A 19,197-nucleotide genomic window follows, 5' to 3' on the forward strand; every position below is an offset into this window, starting at 1 on the left:
TCTTCCGCCTTGCGGATGGTTGGAGTAGGTGGTGGTGATGGAGTGGATGGCACTGCAAGGACCTCTTCCTCTATCACCACCGAAGAGGTGTAAGCAGGTGACTGGCAATGTGGCTGAGATGGTGTTGATGTAGGTCGTTTAGGATGTTTCGATTTGGACTTGCATTTCTTTGCAGTGGTTCTGAGGACGCTTGATCCTCTCTGTGCGGGGTTTTGCATTTGCCTGAAGTCATTTTGCTGTATGGGAGCACTTGGAACCAAAGATTGAGAAGGTGTCTGATCCGACATGGCACTTTTCTGAACAGGTTGGTTGGAATGGAGATCAGGGGTCTGCTCGGCAGATGACTTTGCTGCTGGCCTGTTAGAACCCAATAAAACCATCTCCCCAAGTGCCGCTTTGAGGCGCGACACATGGTCACTATGGGCTTTGGAGGTGAATTGCTGGCAATGCCTGCAGGCAGAGACATTGCTTGATTCTCCCAGGCGAAGGAGGCAGAGGTCATGTTCCTCTGTATGCGGCATCTTAGTGTCATATTTCTTGCATTTTTTAAACAAGGCCTTTTGGGACATCATGGAAAAAACTCACAGCAGAGAGAATAGTCGATGGACAGTCCGAAATCAGTAACAAAAATAGTGCATTGATACAAGTAAGACAAGAGAACGGTTGAGAAAAACAGTCGGTGTTGGTACACAAAAAACAGAATCAAATCGGTTAGTATGTGTAGGAGAGCAATGAAAGAACCTTCTCCATTGGCAGCAAAAAAAAGAACTGAGTGAAGCAGGGGTGCTCTGCTCAGCAACACTTGATTTCGATGGGAAACCTGCACACATGCATGTTGCAAGGGTGGAATGCCCCCTACTGGCTGAGAGCTTGAAAAATCGTTCTCCATAGCTGGGCTGCGCATGCGCAGTCCCAATGTGGGACCGCACATAAGACCAACGATGAGCAACAGTTACAGGTAAGTGCAACACTCTTAAATTCAAACCAGAGTTAGGTATAGTATTCGTGGTTTGAGTTTCCCTTTGATTTGAGAGCCAGTTTGGTGTAGTGGTTAAGAGCACGGGACTCTAATCGGGAGAACTGGGTTTGATTCCCCACTCCTACACTTGAAGCCAGCTGGGTGATCTTGGGTCAGTCACAGCTTCTAGGAGCTCTCTCAGCCACCCACCTCACAGGGTGATTATTGTTGTGGGGATAATAATAATATACTTTGTAAACTGCTCTGAGTGGACATTAAGTCATCCTGAATATATATATAATTATATATAAATCAAATGTTGTTATGATGGTAATGATTTCCTGGGTTTTGTGAAACAGATCTTCCTTTTTTGTCCTTCTCTTCTATTTCTTTCCACTAGTTATTATAACAGATTTCTTTATCTGCATGCAAGTTGCTGAAAAGCTGCATTTAGAATTCTCTCTCTCTTTCTGTCACCTTTTACTTTTGCTTCTTGTCTACCTTTAGCCATTTTAAGTTTCGTCGTCCATCTCGGCTTCTCTTGTCTTTTGGCTACAGGAATAGTCTTTGTTTGCACAGTCTTCCTTGATAATGTCTCTGGTTTCAGCCCTTAGTTTTTCTGGTTAATGATAAATTTAACTCAATAATGGAAATCTGCTTTTTACATCATCTTTAAATTTTTCAGGGATGCCATTAGATTATATTTTAGTGTTTCTCTTCAGCTTTACTTGACTTTTTGATATTAACAATTAATGGTCTGTACCACAATCAGCTCCTGGTCTTGTATTAGCAGGCGGAATACAGCTTTTCCATCTTCTGCTTCCGATTATGTAATCTATTTGGTTCCTGTATTGGCCATTTGGTGATTTCCCTGTATACAATTGTCTACTTGGTTGCCTGAAGCATGTGCTTCCGATGAACAAGTTGTCGACTTCTCAAAATTGTATGAGTTGCTCTCCCTGCTTTTTTATGTAATCCTAGTGCAAATTTTCCTACAATGTTTGATTTTGTTTTGTCTCCTACTTTTGCATTGCAGTCAGCTATGATTAGAAGTGCATCTTGTTCAGCTATGTGATTAATTTCTTCTTGTATAAAAGCTTTCAATTTCTTCCTCTTCAGCAGCTGCAGTTGGGGCATAAATTTGAACGACGGTTATGTTAATAGGCCTACCATGAAGTCTAATTGATATTAATTGGTCAGACTTTGTGTTACAGCTTTTGCTTATTTATGCTACAACTCGCCTCACTATTAGATCAACACTCTTTATTCTGAGTTTGTCATTTCTTGAGCAAAACAATTTGTAATTTTCTGAATTAAAACGTCCTAATTCACTTTACTTTAGTTCACTCACACCCAGGATTGCAGTGTTTAAAAGTTCCATTTCTCGTTTTACAATTTCGAGCTAGCTTTGTTTCATACTTCTCATGTTCCATGTTCCTATTATATGTGTTGCACAGCTTTGGATATTCCTTTTGCATCTGTTCACACCAGCAATTGGATGTCCTTTCAGCTTTAATCCAGTCCCATCATTAAGAACAGTGCTATTCGTACCTGTCCTCTGCTCTTCTCCAGTAGCCAACCGAGTGCCATCTGACCTGGGGGGTCCTGCCTGTTAGCACTATATCCTCTTTCATTTTGGATTTTCTCATCATAGGGTTTTCAAGATAAGAGATTATCAGAAATGGTTTACCATTGTCTTCTTCTGCACAGTACTAACCAGGGTTAACTGAAGTGACACTGCTATTGTCTCTGCCAGTGTTGCCTTCTGCTATTGCTGCTGCCCAGTAGCTAGCCTTCAAGGATCTCTCTGCTCTCATTACCATTGGGACTCTCAGTTCCCTTCGGCTGATGTGACAGCTGATTCCTGGAGGGGGTGGAGGCATCTCAGTCTGGTGTCTCAGCTCTGACCCCCCCCCCCCATGGATACACACCTTAACGTGGTAAAGGGGTTTGAGTGTGTCAGTGAAGCACAGACTCACTCAAGAGTCTGAACTCCTAGCAAAGTCACTCAGAGTGGAATGGTTATGCTGAGACATCAGACTAAGATGCATGTATGCATCCTATGACAGGAGCAGCTATTTCTAAATGGGTGGTCCTTGAGAGTCCAAAGGTGATACCTCCTGGGGTTTGGGGGAAGAAGCAAGTAAGCACCAGTAATCACGTTGGAAGGCACTACGTTGTGGATCCCTGTCTTAGTGTTAGGAAAAATGTGTGCAATGTAATGTGTGAAAGGCTATGCAACTTCTCTTCTGCTTCAAAACCATACTTTTTAAAAAAAGTTGAATATGCACATACCGTGTGTACAATTTTTCACTCAACTGCTCACCTAGGGGCATTTACTACTTACCCCAGGTGACTAACATGCTGCACCTTTGATTTTTTTTCATCTCTTCAAACTGCTCAAGCTATTCATTGCACTGTTATGGTTGTTTCTGGCCAGCCTCTACTGTGGCCAGCCTGGAAAATAAGAGGATTTTATATCTCTCTGTTGCTCCCTTTTCCCTGGTTTTATGGGAGGTAAAAACAGGCTGGTGAGGTAAGGAAAAGGATGGGAATATTAAAGCTCCCACTCTCCAATTATTGCACAGTTGCACTTGGCATTTCTTTGCTCCAAAACTTATTTATTAAAATAATTATTTTTATCCTGCCTTTCTCTGCAAGTATACAATTGTGGGCTGGCGGACAGACGGACTCAATGGCCCGTAGCCAATCGTGCAGTTCAGCCAATGGGGAAGAATTTCTGTCCATGGCTGGTGATTTCCGTGACTGCCCCTCCCAATGACAGAACAGGAAGTTAAGCATGCAAAGCGAGACTTCTGCCCGAGACCCAGGAAAGCTGCTGCTGACAGCTGAATCAGACAATACTTTGCTCGAGAGACCAAAGGTCTGACTCAGAATAGGAGAGCATCATGTGTATTTGTGAGTCTGTATTTATGCACGAAGGTATGTGCATAAACCATTGTTCACAGTAAGCAATCCCCATGCGGAGCAGAAGATATGTAAGCTCTAGGTGCACTTCCACAGACTCACCATCGTTGGTCTGAACCAACTTGAACATAAAAAGGGAAATGCATGCAAATTTGGCTAGTCTTAAAATGTGTCTTGAAAACAACAAACCTGGAGATGCTCCTTCTGAACTTGATTTGTCTTTTTGATTTATTTGTTTAGATTCTTCGGACAAGGAGCCCTGCAAAGAACATTCGCATTACTATTGTCACAAGAGGACCTGATACCAAATGTAGGCTTTTCATTACGCAATGGCAGAATTTGCTCCGTGAATATTAACTGTCAAATCAGTGCATCTTAAAAGTATCTGTTGACTTTAAGGGAACTTGAATTAAACTCCTCCATATCCAGTGGGCTGGAAGCTTTGCTAATGAGCCAGGCAGATGCAAATGCAGGTAAAATATTGTAAAGAAGATACACAGTGATACCAGAAGGGAAGTCGTGTGAGTCTATTGTACTCTTCATTTCCCTGGCTAAATCCAGAGCAGTCAAGATCTAAAGCCCCATCATCACATTGAATTGGTTTACTTTATTAGGGGTGGATACAGGGATTATGTCACCCCTGTACTGAGAGATCAACTTTAAATGCCCATCTGTTTCCAGGTACAATTCAAAGTGCTGCTTTTCACCTAGAGCAGTGGTTCCCAAACTTTTTCATATGATGACCCACAAGCCCAAATTTACTTTGCATGGTGACCCATCCAGGGCTCACCCAAGAGACAGAGGAAGTGCAGAGAAGGGGCGCTGAGTCGAGGAGATGCGGAAGATTGCAGATGTCAGCAAAGAAAAGCCAGTGGCTCAGTGCAGTACATCTCCCCCCCCCCCCCCGCAGGCAGAGAGTAGAGAGGTAATGCAGGGGGCTGGGCAAGAGTTTGGGCTCCCGAAGGAACAGCCCCAAGACAGATCCTGCACTCATACCCCCTCCTCCTCTCCTCCTCTCCCTTTCCCATGCACTGAGCAGCTCCCACCTACTCTCCATCCTCTCCATCCCCACTTCCGTCTACTATCATAAAGTTACTAGTTGCTAGGCAGCTTTTTCCGCTTTATTATTGTTGCAAAGCAGAAGAGGGAGGCAAGAATGTGAGAAACTGGAAAGGAAGGAGAGGAGAGAAAGAGAAGGGAGCAAAGGGAGAAGGGAGCTGCATTCAGGAATGGCTGGCCTGCAACCCACTTCCAGAGGCTTCAGAACCTACTTTTAGGTTCTAACCCCCAAGTTGGGAAACAGTGACCTGAACGACTTGGGGCCACAGTAGCTGAAGGACCACCTCCTCCCATACCGTCCATCTCCCCTCTTCTCAAGTCCTGGTCTCTGTGCCCCTTTCTGTGGAGGGAAGGTGGGTGGTGACTAGTGACAGGGCTTTTTTGGTGGTGGTGCATCCCCTCTGGAATGACCTCTCCCTTGAGGATTGTCAGGTACCTACCTTTATTTTTTAGGCACCAGCCCAAAATGTTTCTATTTAATCCGGACTTTTAACAAAAAAGTTCAAATGTTTAAAACTTTTTATGGTCTGCTTCAAAGCCTAAGGACGTTTTTATTAATATCGTTTTGGACTACTCTGTTTTATGAACTTTTATGCCCTGGCATGTTTATATTGACTTGTTTATTTTATTTTATTGACTTTGCTTGTTTTATCGGTGTGATTCGTTTTTATTTGTTTTTATTGTCTTAGTTTTGTTTTATTGTTTTAGTGGTGAGCTGCCTCCAGGAAGTCTGGAGAAATGGCATGCAAACTTTCCAAATAAAATTAAGAAAGAAATAATTTCATTTTCTGGTGACTGCACAATCAGAAATGACCTGCATGTGTGAATGAGCCATCACAAAACAAAACACTGCTATTTCCCTATCAACACAATCACAATGCACTTGGCTCAGCATGTTCCAGGGCTATTTTAACACCCTAATTTGCCTGTGTTTAGCTGCTCTGGTGCTATTTTGATAAACTGTGCCCCACCACCTGCCAACAACTTTTCCTGTCCCCCCTTCCCCATCTGTTGAAGCTCTCCTAGACTTCCTTCTCCTCGAATTGCCAGCAATCTATGCTGAACATAAAAGTAACACTGAACCTAGTCAAGCAAAATGTAAGAGGGTTTCATTGATAACAACAAACCATACGTATTTCTATGTGTGACTCTTGAGCCTGTAGAGCACATAAAAACAAATGAATTGAATAAACTAGACAACTTAGAAGCAATAGGAAATAAGCCATCTTCCCATGCAGAATTGGTTGACAAGTCTTAAACCCCAACTATAAACACATTAAATTCGTGAATTTATTTCACCTAAGAGCACATAATGTGCTGACCTGAACCATTATTATTTAATTAATGTATATTCCGCCTTCTTCCATCACAGAACTCAAGCTGGTTTATGTAGGATTCCCATGGAGACCTCTCATAACCAGGCACATTCCAGAACCAGACCTGCTTGCCTTCAGAAAGGCCACGTGAAACCACTCTGGTTGTGGTCTGATAAACTCACTTATTGATAGCACAGCTATCAAGTGGCAAGAAAGACTGGGGATAGATTAAAAATACTTCTTCGATTTTAAATTTAACTAGAAAGTAGTTAGTTTCAGGTGGGTAGCCATTTTGGTCTGCAGTATAAAAGCAAGATTTGAGTCCTGTGGCATCTTAGAAACCAACTAGATTTCCAGCTTTGACTTTTGAAACTTCATACCCTGGAAATCTAGTTGGTCTCTGAGGTGCCATTGGACTCGAATCTGGCTCTAGAATTTAGTTGTAAGATGGCCACAGGAGCATTGCTTAATGTGCAACTATGGCAGATTTTGTATCTTGGTAAAGTGCTGCGTGCCAACAGCAGTTATTTTAGCACGATTAACCTTTACACTCTAACCTGGGAGGATATGGTTTTTCTAAACCCTCAGAGTTGGCTGGGTTTCATGCTAATGGCTGGTTAAACACTGCAAATGCGACAGAATTTAACTCTGTCACTGAAAGAAAACTGTGCATGGAGCAGGAATGCTTTATATTTTGAGCAAATCATGTGACCGTCAAATCTGCCAGACTCAGCATGAGCTGAGAAACTCCTTTAACCTTGTTAAACTAAGTCTTGGGGGCTCATTAAAAGAATTATGTGATTAGTTTTATAGTCTGGCAAACGACTTCTTTGGGCCTGTAATAAAGCTACACAATTTCCTTTCTAATCTGTTCAAGGTTGGAAAAAAGCTAGCTGAGATTTGAGTGGCAGACTTTTGCTGTGGCCACTTGGAAATCAGTAAGCCCTCTCATCTAAGAACAGGCAATTCCGTTTCCAAAACCGGTGGGTGGAACTGATCACATGGCTCTTCCTCATAAAATCAGCTGTCAAAATGACAGCCCCAGATAGATACCTATGCTTTTGCTCAATAAAGTCTGCTCCCAATTGTGTGGTTATCTGGGTCATTTATCTTGCCCTTCTTCCAAGGAGTTCATGGTGGTACGAGTGGCTGTCCCTTCCCCATTTTATTCCCACAACAACCTGCAAGGTAGATTAGGCTGGGAAAGAGTCTCTAGCTTAACATCACCCACTGAACTTCATGACTTAGTGGGGATTTGAACCGGGGTATCTGAGAACCAAGTCCATCACTCTAAAAGCTACACTGGCTCCCCGCAGGATCTTCTTATGGATAAGCAGTTTTCATGCGGCTGGGCGAACTATTAAAGGGCATCTTAAATGCATCAGCGAAGAGTGTTTGGAAGCTCCCTCCCCAAAGCAAGGCTGATCTGACTTGTTCGGCCCTTACGGTTTTCTCTCTGATCTTGCTGTGCTCAATAAGCCTCTTCAGAACTAGCTCAGTGCTCGAGGAGTCCAACTTCACCTCCGAAGCGCCGTCCTCTTCCATCACATTGTCAGAGTTCGGCGATTGACTTGGGGAAGGGGCAAATATTAATGCCGCGTATTCTCTCTCTTTTTCCTCTTCCACTCCATTGAAGGTGTCTCCATTCATGCTGACTTTTCTATCGACCTGTGGAGCACAGAGTAAGCAAAAAGCTCTGAAAAAGCTTTTGTTATTTTTACAGAGAAAGCCATGGAGACTCCTTTGGGTAGTGCGAACATCTTCGGTACACAGCAGCATCCAGAATGCTTGTTTCTTGAACCCTTTTGATGCCCTGCAAATGTCATGAAAGCAGCAAGGGGGGGGGTGCTTATCTGGGGCTAAATTGCACACTGCAAAGCCAGTGCCTAGGGCCAAGCAACACATCACAAAGTCTTCATGCTTGTTGATGGATGGCCTGGGGACTTTGCACCAGGTGTTCAAGGGGAGTCTGGAACACCCAGACTCACGTGTGCCTGTTTTTCCCTCACAACTGCAGCACATGGGGAGAAGCAACTTCAACCTTCCCCCTGAACCATTTTTGCCACCCTGTGGATCCACTATTGCCTCTGCTTGTGAAATCACATGACTTATGTGGCTGCACTAGTGCAAACAGAGCCAGTAGCAGCTCCACAGGGCAAGAAGCAAAAACAGTATTCGCGCATTCGACTTTGGTCACTTACACATCGGCTTATGGCTGGTAAGCCTTGCTGCCTGCCTTCACTTGGAGTGGTGGTGGGAGAAAACCCCCCCCAGTAACATCACTGATGTCCCTACAACATTTCTGGGTACAACCCGGAAGAGACAAAGGATAGCTCTAGAGATCACTAGAAACTATGGCTTTACCATAGAGTTCCCAGCAATTCCTAAAGCTACTCTTTGTCACTTCTGGGTTGTAACTGGAAAAGACACAACAACGTCAACAATGTTGCAACATAGCCCCCCCCCCCAATTCCCTGCCCTCAGCCCTCGCGCTGCTTGGCAGGTTCAGCTTGGCAACCGTACTTACCCAAGGATGCAAATCTTATGTACGACCACATGAGTAACGTGATTTCACAGAGGCAACATCAGCTCCCTAGGAAGGTTTAAGGAAGCAATAATGGCTCTGGGTGGGTGGCGAAACTACTTGTATATGCAAGTTGTGACTGTGAGGAGAAAAGTGTATGCCCAAATCTAGGAGGCATAAAATTCCCAGCCAACATCTGATGCAAAGTCCTCCAGTTGTCCATCAACAAATACAAAGATCCTGTAACATGTAGGCCATTTCCACACATCTTACCTGCCTGTGGAACATCGTGTGAAAGACCCGGAAGACAGCGTCTTCTCACGTGAAATCGTGCCAGGAAGATGCTGTTATCTGGGAGTTTTGCACGAAATCGTGCAAAACTCCCAGATAACAGCGTCTTCCTGGCACGATTTCACGTGAGAAGACGCTGTCTTCCGGGTCTTTCACACGATGTTCCACAGGCAGGTAAGACGTGTGGAAACAGCCCGTAGACAGGCTCTTGGGGGGCTGGCATTGATAGGTGACATATTAAAAATAATTCAATTTAAAAAACCTGATGCCCAATTAAGGTCAATAAATTAAAAGATGTTTGGCTAAACACTGCAGCCCTAGCAATAGTAACAATTACTATCGCTTCTTATTGGTATTGGTAGCATTTAATTGTTCCTTCTCTGTCTACTCTTGTTGATTGCTCTTTTCCTGGGACACCCATAGAATTCAGCCTACCTTAAAGCTTTTCAAAACCTGCTGCGTGCTTTTGGGCTGTGAGTAAGGCTTGGGCGTCAGCACAGGAACAGCCTTGGAGACGAAAGGCTTGCTGGGAGAGGCGCAGCCTGACGAAATGCTGGCCTCTGGTTCACTGGTGGGAACAATGGTTGCCTCTACCTTGGCAGTGTATTTGGGGGCAGGGAGTGACTGTTGCCTTAAGTATCTCAGAGGGTTTGGGTCCTTAGGCAAGGAAGTTGAATTTGGCTCGGCTGAATAACTTCTCTCCAGAATTTTTGGCATCTCCAGACGTTCAAGCACAGCTTCGCTAATGGTGAACCTCTCGATATATTGTTGGAGTATGTTCTCGGCCTCTTCATGTGATCTGGCATTCTTGTATGCCTCATGCAGCTCTCTCTCTCGCCTCTCTCTAGAGTGAGAACAATAGAAGGAAGATTGCTGTACAACGACAGAGTTCATGCTTGGAAAAGGCATATCCGATATATACTGCTTGGTTCACTGAAGACATTTAACAATGTGCAGGGCTTTTTTTCAGCTGGAACGTGGTGGAACGGAGTTCCAGCACCTCTTAAAAATGGTCACATGGCCGGTGGCCCCGCCCCCTGATCTCCAGACAGAGGGGAGTTTAGATTGCCCTCTAAACTCTAAACTCCCCTCTGTCTGGAGATCTAAACTCCTCTCTGTCTGGAGATCAGGGGGCGGGGCCACCAGCCATGTGACCATTTTCACCAAGGGCTATTTAAACTTTAAAAAACTCCCCCCTTGTTTCCAGCTGACCCAAAGTGACATCATTGTGCGGTCCTGAGTTCCACCTCTTTTCCCAGAAACAAAGCCACGACAATGTGTGTGTGTGTGTGGGGGGGGGGAGCCCAGTGCAGTGGTTACTGTGTCAAACTAGAAACTGGGAGACCCAGGTTTGAATCCTCACTTTGCCAAGGAAGCCTGCGGGGTGACCTCGGGCCAGCCACACCCTCAGCCCAGAGTGGTTGGCGTGAGGGTAAAATGGAGGAGGGGGGGCACAGTTCTGTTCATCTGCTTTGGGTTCCCACTGGGAGAAAAGCCGAGCATAAATAAATGTGTAAACGGGGAGGTTCCACAATCAGCAGTATCACGTCGTAGAGCTTTGCATGTGCACTACCCACAGGCTGCAGAGGAGAGACCCCAGCGTTTAAAACTCACCCATATCAAACACTGGTAATAAAGTGAGAACTAGTATAATTTGTTTTGGTTAATTAATAAAGGAAAAAAATAATATTTTTTAAAAAATTAAAAATAAAGGGAGAACTAGCAAGTGTCAGGAAGAAGACTAGGCTCAGCTCCCCACCCCCACCCCACTACACACACACACAATGTTAGCTTTCTATATTGCATGCAGGGCTGTTTTTTCAAAAAAAGTATTCAAAATATTTCCCTAACCCCACTTCAGCAGCTAAGCACACATAGTTCAGGAACTTTCATTGTGCAGTTTATGCAAACTATCCTATTATTTAATATTTAACATCCATCCATTCATTCAGGGGATTTATATGCTGCCTCTCCAGAGACCTGCTCAAGCCAGCTGGCAAGGAAATATAATGCCATAAAAACAATATAAGCTAATCAAACTAAAAATATCATTGACAATAAGCCACTAAAATTTGTTATTAGGTTCCATTGGCCCCAGATAACAAACTCATACTTCATTTTATCAAACATTCTGTCCCTCATTTTACCCACACCTGCATATGACATGCGGTCAACTCTTTGATATTCCTCAGTACGATGCAAAAGGGGTAACTTTGCTCATCTCTGCGCATTCTCACAGAATCTCCACTGAGCAGCGAACGTATCTAACAAGTACATTTTGACCTGACACTCTCCTTCGCAACTCAGAGCCACACACATGGTTCTCCCTTCCTCACAACAACTGTACAGAGTAGGTTAGGCAATGGGGTGGATTCCACAGAACCGTTCCGCTAGCAGAACAGATCCAGGGCATCCAAGCCAATGACTGGCCCACGTTTCATGGCAAAATGGGGCCTCTACTCTAACATACCGAATTTTGTACCTAACTGGCTTACTAGTTTGATAGAGGATCTGGCCTCATCAACCGAACGCACAGGACATACTTCTCTTCTACAATCTCTTTGTAAGTCTTGATGCTTTTTCTCCGCTCGCTGGTCCCATCACCTGCGCTCAGCAACCGTTCCATCTTCTTTCTCTCCGCTTCTTTCTTCAACAAATCCTGTGATGCGCTTCTCCGACGACTCTTCCACCTGGCTAAGTCCTGGAGTGGGCAGGGAGGGGGAAATCCACTTCAAAAATTTTGAAAACTGACCTTGTGAAGTAGGATAGACTTGCATTCAATGAGTTGGATTCATTTAGGGTTTCCTGTGGTGAAAAGGAGACCACCAAGAAGGCTGTGATGGGAACACAAGACCTGTACGGACGAAAGCTATGTGGACCAGGGGCTGTCAAGGAAGGAAACTGACTGGGAAAGGTGTCAGGTTCCAATCCAGGGGCTTAACCATGGGCTACAGTTGAGTGGGATATCCTATTGTACTGTTTATTGAATATCCCGATTCCCAACCAATGCTCATACTGACTTATACTATGTAATCCACCTTGAATCTCAGTGAGAAAGGTGGTCTACACATAACATACAGAGAGAGAGAGAGAGAGATTTAAACCTATGCCCCCTGGAGAAAACCAACACTCTGTCCTTGGCTTACAGATCTGATGTACTAGCAATGCCTTTAGATATGAACTTCCCTTCCTAGATTTAACGTAATGTTGGATTATAACATATGATTATGAGGTTCTAGAGAAGATGAAGATTTGTTACGCTATCTGTTTTACTACCATATTACCACACATTTCCAGAGACTATTTTTACCTATGTTGTTGAAAGAGATCGTTTTTAATTTCACATACCACACACACAAAAAGTTGATTTACTTGCTAGAGATTACAAAGCACCCTGTGCAGATCACGGATTTCGCTGCCTTGTCTCGGTCTAAAATGCAACAGAATTGTATTCTATGGTTGTTGTGGGTTTTCCGGGCTGTATTGCCGTGGTCTTGGCATTGCAGTTCCTGACGTTTCGCCAGCAGCTGTGGCTGGCATCTTCAGAGGTGTAGCACCAAAAGACAGAGATCTCTCAGTGTCACGATCTCTGTCTTTTGGTGCTACACCTCTGAAGATGCCAGCCACAGCTGCTGGCGAAACGTCAGGAACTACAATGCCAAGACCACGGCAATACAGCCCGGAAAACCCCCAACAACCCTCGTTCTCCGGCCGTGAAAGCCTCCGACAATACATCAGAATTGTATTCTAATATATGTGCTTCATCACGAATTAGCCCTAAGCATACTTAGCAGGGTTTGCTGTAGAAGGAATCAGCTTCATACTATTATTTATTAGATTCTGTTATCATCTCATTTTAATATTATGCAAGATAAACGGCTAACCAAGTGTGATTTGATTTCACAAACCAGCCAGAACAGTAACCTTATTTCAAATGGAAAAATAGAGCTGACTTGAAAAAATATAATGCCAAGTTGAAAATCAACGGCCCTTTTCACACTGCTTGCCTGCTCCCGGAACATTGCGAAACATCGAGCAAAAAACGCGGAAGATAGCGTCTTCTTGCGAGAGTTTTGCACAACATCACACAAAACTCTCGTGAGAAGACGCTATCTTCCGCATTTTTTTGCGTGATGTTTCACAACGCTCCGGGAGCAGGCAAGCAGTGTGAAAAGGGCCCTTCTTTTTGATCTGTATTGTGCTTTTTGTGTGCAATCAACTGCTATTTTAAAAACTTTATTCACTTCATTACTGGACTGATGAGAGTTGATTTCTATGAAACGTGAGCCTGACAGATACAGACAGAGAAGATATTTTGGTGCCTAACAGAAAACTTCCTGATCGTAATACTAAACGATGAAGCATCGGCTGCCATGTGGTAGCACCGCAATATCTGACACCTCAAGCGCCCTGCAGACACATCCTTCAACTGAACGGAGCAGAAGGACGTCACGGATTTCTCTTCTGATGCAAAAGACGTTTCTTGCCATTGGTAATGGCTCCAGATTTGACAAGACAAGCCTGATTGTGCTTCACGGATGTTCCGGCACAGTATTCCTTCCACACTATCATCCTCTGGCATACTTGTGGTCACTACCACGTGCGGCTAGTTTTTCATGAACTGGGAAGTTGACATAAACACGACTACAGGCTATTACCACGTCTGTGATGGCAAGCACGCCTCAATGCACCTCTGGCTCAACAGCATGAACTCCATGCAGCCAGAGATACTTGCAGACTGAAGGGCGATCATACAGTGGCTTCGTGACGGGCGAGCTGTTCCTGTGGAGAGGGGACGGTGCCAAGAATCTGCATGTATGAGCCATTCCCAAGCCCTGCTGACAATGCAGCTTAATGAAATGGAAACACACGGGGGGCACACGTGCTCCTGCAGCTCCCGTGCTGCCTCTGATGCTCCCGTGCTGCCTTTGATGCTCAGTAGCGGCAGCAGCATTCATACGCTTAAAAAGGTCATTTCAAAGCATTATTTCCCTTCTGCAGACAAAAAACTGTTTGCCTCTGCAATAACCCCTTAAGAGAATATCTTTCGAAAGATAAATGAGGGAGACAGGGAGCTGCACAGAAAAAAAGACCCAAAATAAATAATGGAAATGTTTTTTTTTAAGTTTAAATGGTGAAAACACACACACACACGAAATGTTTAAAAAGGTAAAAAACACCGCATGAAAAATGTTTTTTTTTAAAAAAAAAAATTAGGCACACCGAAAAGCTTTTGTAATAGTCTCAAATATTTTCTAAAAAGATTGGGAGGAACACAAACCTCCCTAGTAGTTGACAGTTGTAAACATGCAGCTTAAAAAGATTATTCGACTGCTTAGTCCAAATAGCACGTGGAAAGACCGGGGGCTTGGTAATGGCAACAGCATCCTACTCACGTCCTGCCACTGATCGTCATCTTCTTTTAGTTGGTGGTGAACGGCCTGCAGCTTCTCGTGTCGAGCTTTGCTGTGTGGCTGCATCACTGCAGAGTCATCTGAGCATCTCATGTCAAACATGCTCACGCTCCTGAATGAAGGCAAAAGAGGGCTACGCGTTACCGTTTCAGATAGAGCTTGGAACATTTCAGCCACAGGAGAGGGCGGCAGCGAAATTAAACGCATCCCCTCCACTTAAAAACGTCAACATCTGTCATAGCTTATGGTGGTGGCTTTGAATGTATGCGTACCATTTTTATGTGTCTGTGCAGGGCTTGACACCAGCCACACAAATGAGCATGCAAATAGCTTGTGTGTGAGCACATTCGAGTACTGCATGACTAAAAGAAAAGCTAGAGGCAACTTTTAGATTGGCATTAATGTGAACCCAGGACATTCCTAAATACCTAGAACACGGCCCTATTTCTTAACTGTCTCTCGGTTAAGCATCAACATCTATCATGATCTGTCCTGAACTGATGGCCTTATGTAAACCAGTGGTTTTCAACCTATGTTCAGGAGAACCCTTGGGAACTTATCAGGGGTTTCTCCATGAGAATACCATATGGCAGGCAAGGGTCCCTGAACAACACCACACTCACCTCTGCTGATCCTCTCCACTAATATAAAGCTACAGGAGAGCACTGGGTGTGTGTGTGTGTGAAGTCACATTCTCAGGGCCAAGCTACAAGTGACGAATGGCACTTGAATGGCAAGTGGATTGAGTGAAGGGCAAGTGAACAGGAAGAAATACACTTGCCGTTCAAGTGTCATTCGTCACTTGTAGCTTGGCCCTCAGTTCTCATGCAGTGGCACCGAGACTGACCAAACCTGGTTTGTGCTACATGTTAACTAAGCCTGTGCCTTAGAACATCCTCCCAGAACCCACCATAGAGCACAGGGGCTCTACAGCAAAGGAACAAAAATTCCCTGGCAGGCAAGCCTATGTGAAAACATGTTTCTTGAAGGCAGAAAGTTTGAAAAGCACTAGCCCGTACTTCAGATGTGAGAGGGCAACTTTTTCTGAAACACTGTTTGTGAAAAAAAATTAAGTGACCAGGGCTTTTTTTCTGAGAAAAGCGGTGGTGGAACTCAGTGGGTTGCCCTCGGAGGCAACTCCCCTCTGTCCGGAGATCAGGGGGCGGGGCCACCGGCCATGTGACCATTTTCTAGAGGTTCCGGAACTCCGTTCCCCCGCGTTCCAGCTGAAAAAAAAGCCCTGGAAGTGACAGCTCTGGTTTCCAGAATGCTGTCAGCCACGGAGAGAGAGATAATTTAGCCCATGCTGTGAGTTATAATGCCAACTGTAAACTCTGAAAACCAACCCTTTCACGTGCCCATGCGGAGTTAACATACATATGAATTTGCTGTTATTTTCTTCGAGGAAATGTGAGGTTCCAGCAGCACGGATTAATGCATGGTTAGATGAACAGCAACAGCACCATTCTCATCCATTATTGTCTTTTTTCCTTTGCATGATGAGATTAGAGGTTCATTATTAAGGTTAGGTGAGACGAAATGTTCCAAACACACGTACTACAACTCAAAGGCAGAATACCCCAATGATTATTTTCCGGTATGTGTTTACAGAATGAGTACCATTATTTCTGGTTGCCTTTTGATAGAAAAGTGAACAGAAGAAAACTTTTTTTTAAAATAAAGCAAATAAATTATAGGAGATTCATTTGTGATCCTACCCGAACAGAATCAGCTCCGGCTAGGTGACCCACGATAAATGCAGAGCAACTCTCGGAGAATTTCACTGTGGGGTGGGCCAGCCACCTCATTTTTGAAGAAAGTTTTAACTATATCACTGGGATTTGCACTGTTACTACCAATGACCACTGCCAGCCCTGCCCTGTGTCATTTTGTTGTAAGTAATCAAGGAGGCAAAAAATCAGGCAAAAATCAGGAGGAGTCCCGTGGCGCAGTGATAAGCTGCAGTAGTGCAGCCCATGCCCTGCTCACGACCTGAGTTCAATCCTGGCGGAAGCCGGGTTCAAGTAGCCGGCTCAAAGTTGACTCAGCCTTCCATCCTTCTGAGGTCGGTAAAATGAGTACCCAGTTTCCTGGGGGTAAAGTGTAGATGACTGGGGAAGGCAATGGCAAACCACCCCGTGAAAAGTTTGCCAAGAAAACGTCGTGATGTGACGTCCCCCTATGGGTCAGTAATGACTTGGTGCTTGCACAGGGGATGACTACCTTTACCGACCTTTAATCAGGGAGGGCGATGAAGACCCCCCTTCAAATTTCTTACTGCTATAGTGTTATCTTGGACACTACTCTTCTAAAGGCACTTTAAGCAGGTTGGAACTCAAATGGTTGTTTCTTGCTAACTCTTCCTTTCAGGGCAGAACTGCCCTTTGCAAAGAATGAGGGATTTTGTTGAAAATGGCAGCTCTGCATTGAACTCAACTCCTCTCCATAATGTCTACGTCAACGTCTCCCATGTTCTCACATCACTCCAAGTACCTCTCTGTCCCAAATAACTGGCTGTCAGGGATGAAAGTGGGGCAACACACATCAGAACGATATCTGGAAACAGACAGAGCTGAGTTAGATATTATGGAGAAGAGGGGAAGGGACCTGGCACGGGCTGCTGATTTTGGCCTCTGTAACAGAATTCCACAATGAATCCTAACTAGGTTAAGTCAGACTGGCTGCTGCTAGTTCAAAGAGACCAGCAGGATCAAGGCAGGTGGGCACAGCGACTGCAGCTTCAAACTCCTCAACTTCTCTTGGAGGTGGTACCATCCATCCATCCATCCATCCATCCATCCATCCATCCATCCATCCATCCATCCATCCATCCATCCATCCATCCATCCATCCATCCATCTATCTATCCTCTTCTCTATAAAGACAGCTGAAGGGTCAAACAAGTAAAACATGAAATCAAAAAAGCAGTCATGTCAACTATAATTAAGCTGCACAGCCATAAAAGTAACCTCAATAAAAGATCCATTAAAATTAAATGCAGAATGCCAACTATTCAAAAAAATTCTTCTTGAACTTGCTTGTCGTGTGACTCCTGAACTGCAGAAATCATGCAAAATCAAGAAGACAAACCCCATACCCATCCATAACTAGCAACAATTTTAGCCATGCCAGATTGCCCCAAACAGGCATACAAAACAGGGTGTTAAAAACAAACTTGGCTCAAGATTTTAATTAAACTTAACCAAATCAAACACGCTGCTGAAAACAGCACCCTGGTATCTCCCCTCCTCTCTCCTTCCTAACTTTTAGTAAGACAGAATATTTGACCCAATATCATCATATTTTAAACATTATAGGAGGAGAAAGGAGGAGATGATGAAACAGGGTTGCTCTTTTAGCGCTGACTTTTTTACAAACAGACATACACATGTTCACTATAACCAGGGTTTTTTTCAGCTGGAACGTGCTGGAATGGAGTTCTGGAACCTCTTGAAAATGGTCACATGGCTGGTGGCCCCGCCCCCTGATCTCCAGACAGAGGGGGGCTTAGATTGCCCTCTGTGCCGCCGGAGTGGCACGGAGGGCCATCTCAACTCCCCTCTGTCTGGAGATCAGGGGGCGGGGCCACCAGCAACGTGACCATTTTCTGCTAGGGCAACTCACTGAGTTCCACCACCTCTTTTCCCAGAAAAAAAGCCCTGACTATAACATGCAAACAGTGCGCCGAGTCCTCTGCTGGAATCCCACCTCTGCCACAAACTCACTAGAGCCCTGTTCACATTTTACAATGAATGAATATATGTATGTTTGTAAGAAGGAGCCAATGTGTGTTCATGTTGCAACTGAAACCAGGGAAAAGCACCTGGATAAATGTGGGGTTCGTATCACATATTCATCTGGACATGGCACTGTTTGTAACATGAGAATTAACCAAATCATATATTTTTTTAAAAATCAAGTATACACTGTACACGGTATTTACTGTAACTTGTGAACACAAGGTGTCCTTAGCCAAGCTACGGTCTCTCAATTTTAGCATGTGTGCGCACATACACTGTCAGCTGAATAAGGATATCGATACTGACCTGTCTGATATTGCAAAAGCTAATAAGGATTATAGTGGAAGGTGTTGGAAATGTCAATATATGGACACAACATTCTATCATATGTGGTGGACATGTAAGAAGGCAAGAAAATATTGGACAAAAATACATGAAGAGATGCAAAAGATATTAAAGTTTCGCTTTGAGCCAAATTCCAAAAATATGTTATTAAATAATTTTACCTAGTAATATTATAAAAAGACACACTGAACTTTTTAAATATATGCTGACAGCAGTGAGAGTAGTATATGCAGCAAAATGGAAGACAGAATCTTGCCCAGATGAGACTGAGTGGATGAACAAATTGTATGAATATGCATCTATGGTCAAATTAACTTCTTATATACATAACAGACCAATTTTTAGAATTTCAGAAAAAATGGAAAGACTTTTTTTGTCTACGCAGCTAAAAATTAAGAAAAACTAAGCATAGCTATTATTAAAGTAGACCAACTGTAAAATTAACATTTTAAAACTTTGAATATAAATGTTGAATGTACGTAGTAAGGGGACAGACTGGAGAAATACTTTTGTAGTATAATAGGCTGTTATATATTCTGTTTTTATTGGTTTTGTGTATTGTTATATATCTTGCTTATATTATTTTATCCATTGTTTATTGTCTTTGTTTTTATTGTTTTTC

General features: G+C 43.8%; 1 protein-coding gene across 7 annotated transcripts in view; it reads right to left on the reverse strand.

The window, feature by feature from the left end:
• LIMCH1 (LIM and calponin homology domains 1) overlaps positions 1 to 19,197 on the reverse strand; it is a 317,657-nt gene that overhangs the window by 41,609 nt on the left and 256,851 nt on the right. For 6 of the 7 annotated variants that reach the window (XM_054990321.1, XM_054990320.1, XM_054990315.1 and 3 more), the window contains 5 exons: positions 14,473 to 14,602; positions 11,620 to 11,777; positions 9,512 to 9,920; positions 7,708 to 7,929; positions 4,076 to 4,145 (listed from right to left, as the gene is read on the reverse strand). In XM_054990321.1, the coding sequence (XP_054846296.1) occupies positions 4,076 to 4,145; positions 7,708 to 7,929; positions 9,512 to 9,920; positions 11,620 to 11,777; positions 14,473 to 14,602 (989 nt within the window). The remainder of the gene's footprint in view (positions 1 to 4,075; positions 4,146 to 7,707; positions 7,930 to 9,511; positions 9,921 to 11,619; positions 11,778 to 14,472; positions 14,603 to 19,197) is intronic. The other variant, XM_054990316.1, reaches the window with a different exon arrangement.

This window comes from Eublepharis macularius, chromosome 10 (assembly GCF_028583425.1).
Source record: "Eublepharis macularius isolate TG4126 chromosome 10, MPM_Emac_v1.0, whole genome shotgun sequence".
Lineage (NCBI taxonomy): Eukaryota > Metazoa > Chordata > Lepidosauria > Squamata > Eublepharidae > Eublepharis > Eublepharis macularius.